Below are 12990 nucleotides of genomic sequence, written 5' to 3'. Positions count from 1 at the left end.
CTTAGTGTTAGAAAATGTAATTGTACAATCGGTAAGTTAATTGTGAACGATGTCTCGGCGCTGCTGTCTATTTACCTAATTACTAGACATACCCAAATCACATTAAATACATAATAAACTATTTAATGTACTTGGGAACAACGTAATACATGAGTGTACATGAGTCTATTATAGCTACACTAAAGAAAATGTTTTGATGTTAAAGTACGTATGTGATTAAATAGCTGGGCATACTTTTGACCAGACTTTCCTTACTTATTTCTACGAATATAATACAGTTCGCTGCAAAATATAATCTGGTCTCTCATGTGTACATTTATGTTCTTAGTCTAGAATTTCCTAAGTCTATACACTAATTGTAACCCTTTGCTTTGGCGTGCCACGAAGATGAAAACATACCCTGCTGTATAAAAACATTCTCTATGAAAACATACCCTGCTGTATAAAAAAATTATCTATGTAAACATACTTTGCTTTAGAAAAACATACTCTGCTGTATGTAAACATACTCTGCTGTATGAAAACATACTCTATGAAAACATACTCTGCTGTATAAAAACATACCCTGTTATATATAAACATACTCTGCTGGGGTCTACGACAAATTCCCGAAAGACACTTGCCCGAATGCCGTTTGCCCGAAGGCCGATTTCCCGAATGGACACTTGCCCGAATGCGACAAATGCCCGAATGGACACTTGCCCGAATGCGACAAATGCCCGAATGGACACTTGCCCGAATGCGACAAATGCCCGAATGCCACTTGCCCGAAGGCCGTTTGCCCGAAAAATGTTAACATTATATATTACCAAATAATCATTCGTAATCAATTTAAATTTGAAAAGTTGATACAAATAAACTTATCTTAGCAAAAAGAAAGGAAAAAAAATTATATATTACCACGCAGACATTTTAAATTAATTTGTATTTGCTATATAAAAAGTGTAGAAACATACTTAGTCTTCCCTCTATAAAACACGACAAAAAATACCATTTTCGTTTATAACAAGTTTTTAAAATGAATTTTGCTTTCTTTATAAAGTAATCGCTCCAACACATCGTCTAAACAATGTGCATTAAATGGAGATAAAACATATGTGACTACCTTTAGTTTTTAAATTCGCCGCCTAGACCACGCCTCGTTCTATTGTGAAATGATCACCCCACAAGTTGAGCATAACAAGATAAATCAAACAAATGCGCCTCTGTTCAATGTTGCGAGACGCCGCGCCGCCTACACCATGTCATAAGCGCTGTATAACCACTGCAATACGTCGGCTAAACAAGGTGTTCAAAACTTACATCAAAAGAATGTTAAGACATCGCCGCCAACATCACCTTACATTTATGAAAGAATATAGATTTTTCTACAGCCATTTCTTAATTTTGAAAAAAAAAATAAAAGCTAAATTTTAAAATTATAAAGAACTTTGTTTTTATGCTTAGAATTGTGTTTATTATCAAAATTTTAAACTTAAAGTGATAAAGAATCTCTATTTGGTAATATTATTTATTATCTAATATTAACATTTTTCGGGCAAACGGCTTTCGGGCAAGTGGCATTCGGGCATTTGTCGCATTCGGGCAAGTGTCCATTCGGGCATTTGTAGCATTCGGGCAAGTGTCCATTCGGGCATTTGTCGCATTCGGGCAAGTGTCCATTCGGGCAAGTGTCCATTCGGGAAATCGGCCTTCGGGCAAACGGCATTCGGGCAAGTGTCTTTCGGGAAAACGTCCGGCTCCCACTCTGCTGATTGAAAACTTTCTCTATGAAAACTTACTATACTGTATAAAAACATAGCCTGCTGTATGAAAACATACTCGTTGTATTTCAAGGCTTAGGAAGCCATTTCTGTTAATGTTATTAGCATTTCAGGTATCTATCAAACTTTATAACAATCAACCACATGTCTATGCGTTAGCCTACCACAAGCTGTCAGTGTACATGTAGAAATTTATCAGACAACCTTACATGTCTGAAAACTAGACTAGATATTATCAGCGGTAAAACTATTTTATCTAACAGTAAATTATTTTTTTTCCCAGCTCTGTTTGCGAAAAAAAATACGTTTCAAATTGTTTAACTTCCTTCTTTCGTTTTACAAATCAAGGTCAGTTTTTACTTTCAAGATTTTTAAATATTGACTCAAGACACAATTAGCGGCGCTTAAATTATCCAAGATTATGCAAAGACATGATATCTTTTCTTAACATTATTTTTACTCTAGCTTTTCAACGTGTTACAATACAAAGCATAACTGTTTTTTTAATCAATCCTAGTTTTTACTTTTACTTTAAACATGTCTAGGTTTAAACTCGAGTGGTTAAATATTGTATTTAGACATTATCAAACTATAATATTGACTTGACTGTATTAATAACGGTACAAGTTTAAGTAGGTTGTATATAAGGGTCTGTTTGTGAAACCATTTCAACAGCCAGGAGGATTTCAAATCTTCAGTGGCTTATCTTCGAAAATCAATTTAACTTCTTTAGCGTGTGTAAGACATGTATGATAAAATGATGTCTCCCAGAAACGCTCAAATGATGTGTCTAGCTTTCATGTTATGGGTGTCGGGCCCTCAATGGTGTGACGGTCAGTTGATAGAGCTGAATTTTTCAACCGGCTTCAACTACAGCACGCCTCTCAGCTGCCCGACCACCGTGCCACCCAACGACTGCAAGCCGTCTGCCTGCTACTGGTCGGGGTCAAGGTCATACTGCTGTATGGCGGGTTTAAAAACAGGTAGATGTAACGTTAACAATCTATGCAACTACATACATTAATATTATAATATACATGTATATATTATCGATGTACTTATATATATATATATATATATATATATATATATATATATATATGTATATATATGTATATATATATATATATATATATATATATATATATATATATATATATGTATATATATATATATATATATATATATATATGTATATATATATATATGTATATATATATATATATATATATATATATATATATATATATATATATATATATATATATATATATATATATATATACATTTTATTTATATATATTATAATAATATATTATATATGTTTTATCCTACAGTTACAGGCGTTACTTATTATCAATGTAGATGTTACGGCAACGTGAACTGCGCTGTTGTTACCACATCAACGACTACCACCACAACTACTACAACGACTACACCTACCACAACGACTACACCTCCAACAACGAAAACAACGGTCACCAAACCCCCAACTACCACCAAAACGACAGCCCCTAAGCCCACGACCCCGCCCTTTTTCTACTCGACCCCCTATTACTGTAAGAACCCCGTGCCTGCGACCAAGTCCAAAATGTGTGAGAGTGCTGACCCTTGCTTCCTCTCTACCACCAGGAGCAGTTGCTGCATATCCGTGTCTCCTACGAGTAAGTTCCTTGATAACTCAGAGAGTTCTTAAACACTAGGCTTGAAAAGCTGGTTCCAAATGTGTATTGCCTGAAAGAATATTTTTCAAGCAAAATTGAATATTTTTATACATTTGTGTATTAAGTGTAAAATGATTTCCGGTTTTAATAAGTCTAGAAATAGTTAAACAAACAATAAGTATTGTTTTACTTTCCCTGGCCATTGCGGTTTACTTCAAGTAGGGTTGATGGTGTTTTTTTTTAAATATTTAAATTTATGAAATAATTCTAAACGGCTTTTCAACAGCCTATTTTCAATACAAAATATGAAAATGAGTGTTATTGATCGTTTTTTTTAAACGTAAACTATAATATTTTCTAAAAAGTTCTTTTTAAAATTTAGTGTGATTACATAGACTTTTCAAGCCTATTACGCTGAGATTCCATTGTAAGAACCCAGTGGTTGCTGTCATAGAAACAACTCAATTCGCTTGAATAAAATAAATCATTTATCAGTAGCATAGTTTAATAATAGATTTGATTAAATATGACGGCGCTACAGATCGGTAAAGCACACAGCTACTACATTGAAAGCATCCCGTTCTGAAAATGGCCTTGAGTCAGTAGAAAGTCTTTGAGTTCACCCAGCACTAATGGGGAAACTCTTCGACACGTTAAGGACAGTAAAAGTAGCTATGTTAATGCTGACCGCCATGACCATTCACATGCTGAGTTCAACCAAAAACAGGTGAACTCTACTTCAACTGCCTCATTGACAGTCACATCCCAAAGGGAGTTTCTACTTTTACTTAACTAGTTTGTATTCTAGAAGAAAAATGGTACCATATCTGATATTTAACTTAAGTATCTCTTAGTAAATAAATACATTATAGACTATAACTTTCGAGTTTAAATTCTTTTCTTTATCTTTTAAAAGTAAAAAATCTAGTACTATTTAATAAGGGATTTTAGTAATCAATGCTTCATGCTGCATAATATATAATACTGTTTTAAACGTTGTTGATGGAACATATCAATAGAGAAATTTAAAAAAGACATATACTATTATGCTTGTATATATACTAATATGCATAAACATAGGCTATACATTTATATAAGTATGTATATACATACTTGCATGTTTTAATTATGTATATATATATATATATATATATATATATATATATATATATATATATATATATATATTCACACACTATATTCCTAAATGACAACACAGATATACCAGTTTTCAACGGTGATGGAACTTTGAGAAACGAAACGACAATTCAAGCAGTGGATCAATGTCATTGCACACCTGATGTAGTCTGCCCTGAAGAATTGTAAGTTTTGTTGACGTGTAGTGCTGACACCAGACAACAAGAACATAACTAAAATGTAGTGGTTTATGTAGTGGCATGGTATGTTAGGGCTAGAGCTACAGATTAACCGATGTTTTAATACGGAAAACACATCTGGAGTGAACTATGTTAAATAAAATATTAACATTGAAAAATAAAAAGATTCTAAAATCTAACTTTGTGTATTATACGAGACTTACTGAGCAAACGCATGCTACTACCCCGCCTACGCAAGATTTCGTTTTTTAATTACCCTTTAGAAATTCACTGACCCCATTTGATACGGTCGCTAATCTTGTTGACCAAATTTTTTTAAAAAACTTTTGGTTTGAAACATTATAAACAGGGACTTTCTACAGCTTGAATATTTTTTCATATGTGTATTTGTTTTACAATCGCTGTAAAAGTATTCGTTACCGTTTTTAATTCAGATTTGAATTAATTTTAATTTAGCGAAATTCTTTTTTTTAAATCCTCAGACACCCTTGAAGAACCTTTCACAGTTAAGTTGTTGACATCAAAGGAGATTGTTTTGCTTTAAAACCTGATGTCATTGCACTTGTTATTTTAAAAAAAGAGACAATAATTTTCTAAATAAAAGTTAACATTTAAACATAAGATAATATTTTTGTTGTGTTAATTTTTTCAAACAATAAATCAATTGTTGAGTCAAATAAAACCATTTTTCCCCTTATAAGCCCAATCTGACATTGAAATCCACATCTATCATAACAAATAAATAAAACAAAACGTTATTGTCTTACGTTGACACCGAACTGGACTTGATTGTAATATCATCACGTTAATTACTATATTAAAGTCCTACACTAAGGTGACATTTTTTATCAGTCGGTACAATGACAATCATGCGTTGTCCGGCATGCTAGTATCCCCATCCTTAAAAGTAATACATTTTCTAGCGGGTAGACCGACACAAACTATATAAATGAGAATGCAATAGAAAGAAAAAACACTAAACAAATGAAAGTTAATGCCCGTGAAACTACAGTTCAGCAATGTTTAAAGCCTGCAAAACACTCGATAAACGATGTATGAACTTTTTCATGAATTAAAATACAATTGGCTACGTTATTTTCTTCATGACATACAAGTAGATGTGCGTAGATTGTTTTTAGTTTTCAGTGTTTCTTTCAGACTTGAGGGGGGGGGGGGGCGACGGCACTTGATATATTCGGGGAGGGGGGGGGCGGCGGACTAAATATTTCTTGCGAAGTGGAGGTGGGGGAAACTGCGGAAACGTTAAAGTATTTTTTTTCCATATAAATTCCATTTCGTTCAAGGGGAAGGGGGGGGGGTGGAGATGCCTGAAAGAAACTGATTGTTTTCTGTTTTTGGTTGTTTTTTTTTACTGATAACACCTTTATGAATTAAAACATAATCTTAAAACCTAGAGATTGATCTTAAAACAATATAAAAAGAGAAATGAAATTAAGCTTTTTTAAACGTATACCTTTTTTACCTTTCATTTTGATACTTTCGATCTCCAGACATTAAACTGTAGGTTATTGGAAGGTCACACATTAAACAACAGCTGCTATTGTTTACCATTACCTTCAAGATTGTCCTCTAATGCTGTGGGAAAAATCCGGCGACATAGCTAAAGGACAGTGTCAAATAAAAGGTTGAACGTTGTTTGCAAACATTATATGAAAACAAGTAAATCTATTGTTCATATTATGGACCAAAAATGTACATTAGACGATACTTTGTTGAGTAGTCTGAGTTGTATGCAGTATAATATAAAAGGGTTTTGTGTTTCTAAAAAATCGTTAACAACATTAAATTGGAGTAAAACCAATAAAGAAAAGGAAATGACCCCAATTTTAAGAACAATAGCTAATTATAAAATTAGGTATATAAGTCAGTAAAACAGCTCAGGGCATTTTCCTAACTGGAATGAAAAAAAAATAGTTTTGGAAAATGTTATCTTGCACAAGTTCGGGTTTGCTGTTTGTGCTGGTCATCGTGTGGTCATCACATGAAGGATGCAGCGGTCAGCAGATTACACTGGACACCAGCACTGGCTTCAACTACTCCACCCCTATCTACTGCTCGACGGCCGCGTCTGACTACAACAACTGTGTACCGTCTCTGTGTTACTGGTCGGTGTCGAGACCTTACTGCTGTATGGCGCTGTTGCTGGGTAAGTTATGGTGATGAGGTGTGGTTTGTTTGTAGCAGTAAACGGTATAAATGCGTAGACAGGTTAACGAATGACGGTTTATTATTTGTTTTTTCTTTCGCTTAAAATAATCCTTTTTATCAAACATTTGATCATTCACCATCAAGTAGTATATTTGACACTTAATGCTAAATGGTATAACAAAAAACTGTGTTGTGGACCACTCCACTAGTTCATACTTCTAATGTAAACATTGTATCAGTGTTAGGATATTGATTCATTTCCCTCACTATTGTTGCAATCAAGTTCAAACTTTTAATAAGTATAGCAAACTTAAGACGAAATAGAGCATCCATATATAGACACGATACATTTTCTTGTATTTTACTTGTTGTATAATTAACGCACTAGAACAATTCTGGGCGTACAACGTTTCTACTTGCATAGTTAAGATTGACCTTTGAACTGTTGTAATTTTTAAAAATCTGCTCCAGTGAGTATAACCTTGCATCTTATTACACACGTGTAATACATTGTGTTTTTCTCACAGTCAATGGCGTGTCGATTCGTCAATGTAAATGTAACAGCGCTGTTAACTGCCAGCCAGTTACACCAACCACCATTACCACAACTACAACAACAACACCTACAACAACAACCACCACAACTACAACAACCACCACCACACCTACGCCAACAACCACCACGACCACACCACCAACAACACCATCACCACCACCTACAACCACCGCCCCCTACCTGAGCGACGTGTCGGCCTACTGTTTGACCAGCACCCAGCTGAAATGGACCCTATGTTCTGGTGTGGCGCCTTGCTTTAACTCCACCACCATGAAGTCTTGTTGCTTGAAAGTCACGCGAGATCGTGAGTATTCCAGTCACATGTTAATGGTACTGTATTCGTATTATGTTATTGTCATTTATTTACACGTTATACTCTAATAAACTCAAAATACTAATTATAATTCAAAATTGTATAATTACAATGAGTCTATTAACCTAGCTAATATAGTCTACATTCTTCTCAATATTAACGATAGTACAAGCATAACTTTAACATTATCCCTATGTCTTAAAATGTTGCACACGAATTACTACAATTAGACAATTTATAATTTAATGTACAAGCCTAGATCCATTATGTTGTGGTTTACACAGAATGAGCTTTAACTCTAATTATTCGGTAAACATTTACTATTTCAATGTACCTTGTGTTAGATATCTATAACTTTTTAGTGTCAGTGCCCAAAAGATATTTGAAGATTCCTCTCTAGACCTAGCGATCCATTGAAATAGCCGGATAAAGAATAGCTCATGTGTTTCTTGCCCTCCGCATATAAAGATATAATGTGGTTAATACTATTTCCAGCAGCGTTTAATTCCTTAACGTGAGTTAGGTACCCATTAGAGCTGGGTGGACTCAGGAATGTTCTAAGACTTCAACTCGGATTCGAGCTCGAGCCTTTCGGGTTAGCAGTCTAATGCTCTACCATTAGGCCACGCCGTCCCTTCTGAAAGATACTTAGAAACCCATATTATAGTGACAGAGCATTCTATCAGCTAACTATATGAAACATGATTTGTTGTAATAATCAGTCTACCCGATAACGACTACCAGATTTAAATCTTAAAACACAAAAGCGTTTGGCCATTGGTCTGACAGAGCTTCCATTACATTTAGACGTAAACTTACTTCTTTTAGTGTTTTAACAATTCAATGTCTGAAATGATACTCGACTACTTTAGACGTTATAAAAAGAAAAAAAAAACATCTTTATATCTGTGCAGCGAGGTCGGGTGTCACCCGGTGCGGCACTTAATGGTGTCACCCCCCAGATGCGTAGCGACCCTTCCCGGTGACAAACGTTCAAGTTTTCGATTTGCACCCCCCCCCCCCCGTCAAGTTTTCGATTTGCACCCTCCTAAAACTTTAGTTTTGCACCCCCCTTCCCCTCAAGTTTTTCTCTACATATTTTGCTATTTTTTGCCTTGGTGTCACCCCCCTAAATGGTGTCACCCGGTGCGGTCCGCGCCCCCCGCCCCCCCCCCCCTCGCTACGCCCCTGATGTCTGCTATAACCATAGCCGCCAATGTATATTTAAATGTTTAATTGTTTTTTTCTTTGTACTGCAGCTTCCAACGTGATCATAAACGACTGTCGGTGTGACACCAACAAGACCTGTATCAAGTCCAACGCCCCCGCCCTGCCCCCTACACCAGCGCCGACGACCACCCCGCCACCGGTGATCAGTGATGTCCCACTCTACTGCACCAGCAGCAGCGCCACCACCCAGCCCATCATCTGCTCAGAGGTGGCTCCCTGCTTCAACACGACGACCAGGGTCAACTGTTGCATGGATGTCACGCGTGAAAGTAGGTCAATAATCACAGTGGTTCTTAAGCTATGGGTCCGTACCCCAATAATCTGACATCAACTGATAAGTCAAAAATTAGAGTGTTCTTAAATTATCGGTCCGTACATCAATATCATCAGGTGGTGCATAAATGACAGTCAATAGTTGCAGTGGTTTTTAAACTAAAGGTCCGTACCCCGATATCGTGAACGTACGATAGTAGAACAATCACAGTGGTTCTTAAGATATGGGTCCGTACCCCGATAATCTGACATCAGCTGGTGCATTAAGTAAGGTAAGTCAACATTTACAGCGGTGCTTAAACTATAGGTCCATACATCAATATCATCAACTGGTGCATTAAGGACATACGTGAACAATGGCTGAGGTTCTTAAACTATAGGTCAGTACTCCGATAATCTTCAACGTAGGGTAGTAAGTAAAAGATAGGTGTGTTTCTTAAACCACAGGTACGTACATAGATATCATCGACCGGTGCATTATGGACAGTAAGTCAACAGTTGCAGTGATTCTTAAACTACAGGTTCGTACCCGAAATGCCACCAACCGTTAGACGGATGACAGTAAGGTAACACTTGCAGTGGTTCTTATACTATAAGATCGTAGCCCAATGCAATCAAACGCTGCAATGACTGCTGTAAAACAACAATCGCAGTGATTCTTAAAACATTGTCTCTTACTTCCATGACATAAGTATGATTTGTTTTACTGAGGATAATACGTCAACAATCAAAATTGTTGTTATTGTACAGGTCCACTCCTCAATAACGCGACTAGTAATAATCGTTAGATAGAAGTATTTCAGTCAATAATTACAGTTATATAGAATTATTAAAAGATATATTTCAAAACATTAAAAAAGAAAAAAAGTTCTCGTAATATAAATCCGGCCACCGGGTTTAACAAAAAGAATATTTAAGTCTAAGTAAATAAATATGCGTACAAATTTACGTTGAAATAAATAAAAAAAATCATAAAAAACGTTTTAATAACAAGCTTTTATGTACTAATGCACTAAAAAGTAGAAAATAAACTATACACTACTATTTAAATTACTATAAAGAAAAGCGTGGGTCACTTTAGTACTTTAGTACCTATTGGATACCTTTACTAATGTTTGAGAAGAGACCCACGCTTTTCTTTATAGTAATTTAAATAGTAGTGTATAGTTTATTTTCTACTTTTTAGTGCATTAGTACATAAAAGCTTGTTATTAAAACGTTTTTTATGAATTTTTTTTTTCAGTACTTTACATGTTTTATTTGCAATAGTGTTACATGACTAAAAACCATTCCGCGTCTATTGAACGTGATGGCGCAGCTATTGAACCTGATGGCGCAGCTATTGAACGTGATGACGCGTGTGGTGTGATTGGATAGACATGCCTACAAATTCGGTCCAAATTTTAATTAATTCATAAAAAATTAATTAGGCATCCAATTAAGTCAAATTTAATTTCATATTGCATTGTCTTCATGTCTTGACCCACGTGCCAACTGTGAATCGTATCGGTCAAGTAGAACTATCCGAATTTTCACTCCTGTGTTTCGATCTAGACTGACGACAGACTGTCGACTTACGACAGACAGAGGAAGTGAGTTAAATAAAAGCTTGTAAAAATACTGAAAGCTTTGTTAGAATACCTTACACCCTAGAATACAATTTTTTATTTTCCTGTTTTAGAATCTGTGGACCGCGAGACAGGTAATGTCTTCTACATGTTGAAAAACGTGTGTCGTTGTTCTCCCAAGTACATGTGTATCTAGTTGCAGAAGGTGAGCATTTGTAGGAGTTTATGAGAGTCATGTAATGTAGTTGACATTTGTTTTGGAACATTGTATCTTGGTTAATCAAAGCATCATGCATTTAGCAGGGGACGTAACTAATTAAACTTATAAAATCTACATTAATAATCTCTTTTACATGCTGTGTTAATTTATTTAGCCATTTTTTAAACATATATCTAGTAAATTTATCAAATTACAATGAATCCCAAAACATACGGTAACACACGTTATTTTTTTTTTTGTAATGCTAATTGCATTCGTTTTTTTTTAGTGTAATGAAAGCAATATTTTCAACAGCGATGATTTGGCCACGTTGGGTGTTGTTGGGAAGTCGACCAAAAGAAGGCAATTTCTGAAAATTGTTTACTAATTAATTATAAACCAAACTTTTATCTTATTTTAAAATATTTCAAATTAAAAATAAACTCAAATATTGTACACATTTGTGTTTTTGATTGTTTTTATGAATATTACAACCATGGTTCATGTCCAGTTGAAAAAGCCATCAAATTATCATGACTAGACATTCTTTGAACCTAGCGCATACAGCAGTTCTACTCGGCCAGATCAAAAACCTCTAGCTGCTGTTGGCTACCACTAGCCATCCCGCACCCACTAGGGGGGTCATGAGCTTGGTCCGACTAGTGGCACACATCCGAAGCCACGTGAAGGCCGCAACTTAAAGTCAAGATATCTGGTTAGGGTCGAGAGCAAACCCTTCTTGGTTCCCGGCAGTCTTGCAACTCTCCTCCCCCAGGCTATTATGTAGGGGACTTGGGAGTCCGACGTACCAGGCTCTTGCTACTGTATGGGTAGATGATTAGCTTGAGTCTGTAAGAAATTGAAGACTTAGGCCTCCATAGACGCTGCAGACGCATTTGCAAGATATTGCAAGACGACTTACTATATCAATATATTTTATTGAAATACTGTATATAGATGTTATATTGAAATACTGAATCAAGATATTTTATTGAATATTTATTGAAATGCTGTATGGAGATAATGTGTCAACATACTCTATCGAAACAGACAATATACTCAGTATCAATACTGTATAGATATAACTGATCGAAATACTGAATAGAAACACGGTATTCAAATACTGTATCGCGATACTGTATCGAAATACTGTATCCAGACACTGTATCGCAATACTGTATGAAAACATCGTATAGAAGTACTGTATCTAAATAATGTATCGCATAGTGTAAGAATCGGAATGTCTAGGTTGAAAAGTGAAATCGCAATGTAATCAGAAAGTGATATTTCAACGCCAAGGGTAGACAAAGGTAGAGAATATAGTCCAAGTAAAGACAGAACAGTCAGAACCCAAAGGGATCCGAACCTACCATTCTACACGGCACCAAATCGCCTCGCCTTCCATGCATCAAGTCAGACGTGTAACCACTTCTGCCAATCAGCTCTACAAAGGTTTTAAAGTGAGAACTCTAAAATGTTCCATGATATGTCTGCTGCTTAGTGACACTAGGTTTGTAAACAGCAGAAATATCATACTCATTTACAAGTAGGACTAATCGATTGTGATACTTATGGGACTGTCAAATTATGTTTGTGTCTTATTGTTTCTATCCGCATACTTTGCTTGAAGATGGTTTAAGGTGATGATTACAACAATGTAGAATATGCAATTGACGGGAGTTAGAAAAAGAAAACTCAGCTGAGCATAAAACTGACAACACCATCGCTTTGTATCATCTTTTAAATGCAAGATCCAAAATGGTTGTTTTTCGTGTAATATATAAAAACAGTAGATTTTGTTGATTTAGCAAGTTACAATTGGCTCTACAAGTTGGCAGTTCATCAATAAAAAAAAACTACGGTATATACCCAAGTTTTACCCAGTTACAAATGAAAATACTAGTCACAAAAATTTGAA

At 35.4% G+C, this 12990-nt stretch overlaps 2 protein-coding genes across 3 annotated transcripts; both read left to right on the top strand.

Moving 5' to 3' along the window:
* The first annotated feature begins 2434 nt into the window (after nt 1-2434).
* LOC131944374 (integumentary mucin C.1-like) lies at nt 2435-5374 on the top strand. Its single transcript, XM_059304939.1, has 4 exons — nt 2435-2746; nt 3101-3427; nt 4647-4749; nt 5247-5374. Exons 1-4 carry the CDS (start codon nt 2509-2511, stop codon nt 5254-5256), a joined length of 678 nt encoding a protein of 225 aa, XP_059160922.1. The 5' UTR covers nt 2435-2508; the 3' UTR covers nt 5257-5374.
* A 1208-nt stretch (nt 5375-6582) lies between these two features.
* On the top strand, nt 6583-11530 carry LOC131944371 (integumentary mucin C.1-like). Of its 2 annotated transcripts, none has more exons than XM_059304934.1 (5): nt 6583-6931; nt 7461-7793; nt 9062-9301; nt 10987-11078; nt 11388-11530. In XM_059304934.1, the coding sequence occupies exons 1-4, from the start codon at nt 6709-6711 to the stop codon at nt 11067-11069; spliced, it is 879 nt and encodes a 292-aa protein (XP_059160917.1). In that variant the 5' UTR covers nt 6583-6708; the 3' UTR covers nt 11070-11078; nt 11388-11530. The 2 variants fall into 2 exon arrangements, with proteins under 2 accessions (XP_059160917.1, XP_059160918.1); XM_059304935.1 differs by having other exon boundaries at nt 11362-11530.
* The last annotated feature ends 1460 nt before the right edge of the window (nt 11531-12990 follow it).

This window comes from Physella acuta, unplaced genomic scaffold (genome assembly GCF_028476545.2).
Source record: "Physella acuta isolate Inbredline_101_S28 unplaced genomic scaffold, ASM2847654v3 ptg000489l, whole genome shotgun sequence".
NCBI lineage: Eukaryota > Metazoa > Mollusca > Gastropoda > Physidae > Physella > Physella acuta.
This window is presented reverse-complemented; position numbering and strand designations above follow the sequence as displayed.

What these genes read in the sequence shown, in the direction of transcription:
- LOC131944374 (XM_059304939.1), top strand. Translation starts at nt 2,509, where the DNA reads ATGTATGATAAAATGATGTCTCCCAGAAACGCTCAAATGATGTGTCTA. An exon ending in TATGGCGGGTTTAAAAACAG is followed by an intron (nt 2,747 to 3,100) that starts GTAGATGTAACG and finishes TTTATCCTACAG; the next exon opens with TTACAGGCGTTACTTATTAT. An exon ending in CATATCCGTGTCTCCTACGA is followed by an intron (nt 3,428 to 4,646) that starts GTAAGTTCCTTG and finishes ATGACAACACAG; the next exon opens with ATATACCAGTTTTCAACGGT.
- LOC131944371 (XM_059304934.1), top strand. Translation starts at nt 6,709, where the DNA reads ATGTTATCTTGCACAAGTTCGGGTTTGCTGTTTGTGCTGGTCATCGTG. An exon ending in CTGTATGGCGCTGTTGCTGG is followed by an intron (nt 6,932 to 7,460) that starts GTAAGTTATGGT and finishes TTTTTCTCACAG; the next exon opens with TCAATGGCGTGTCGATTCGT. An exon ending in CATGGATGTCACGCGTGAAA is followed by an intron (nt 9,302 to 10,986) that starts GTAGGTCAATAA and finishes TTCCTGTTTTAG; the next exon opens with AATCTGTGGACCGCGAGACA.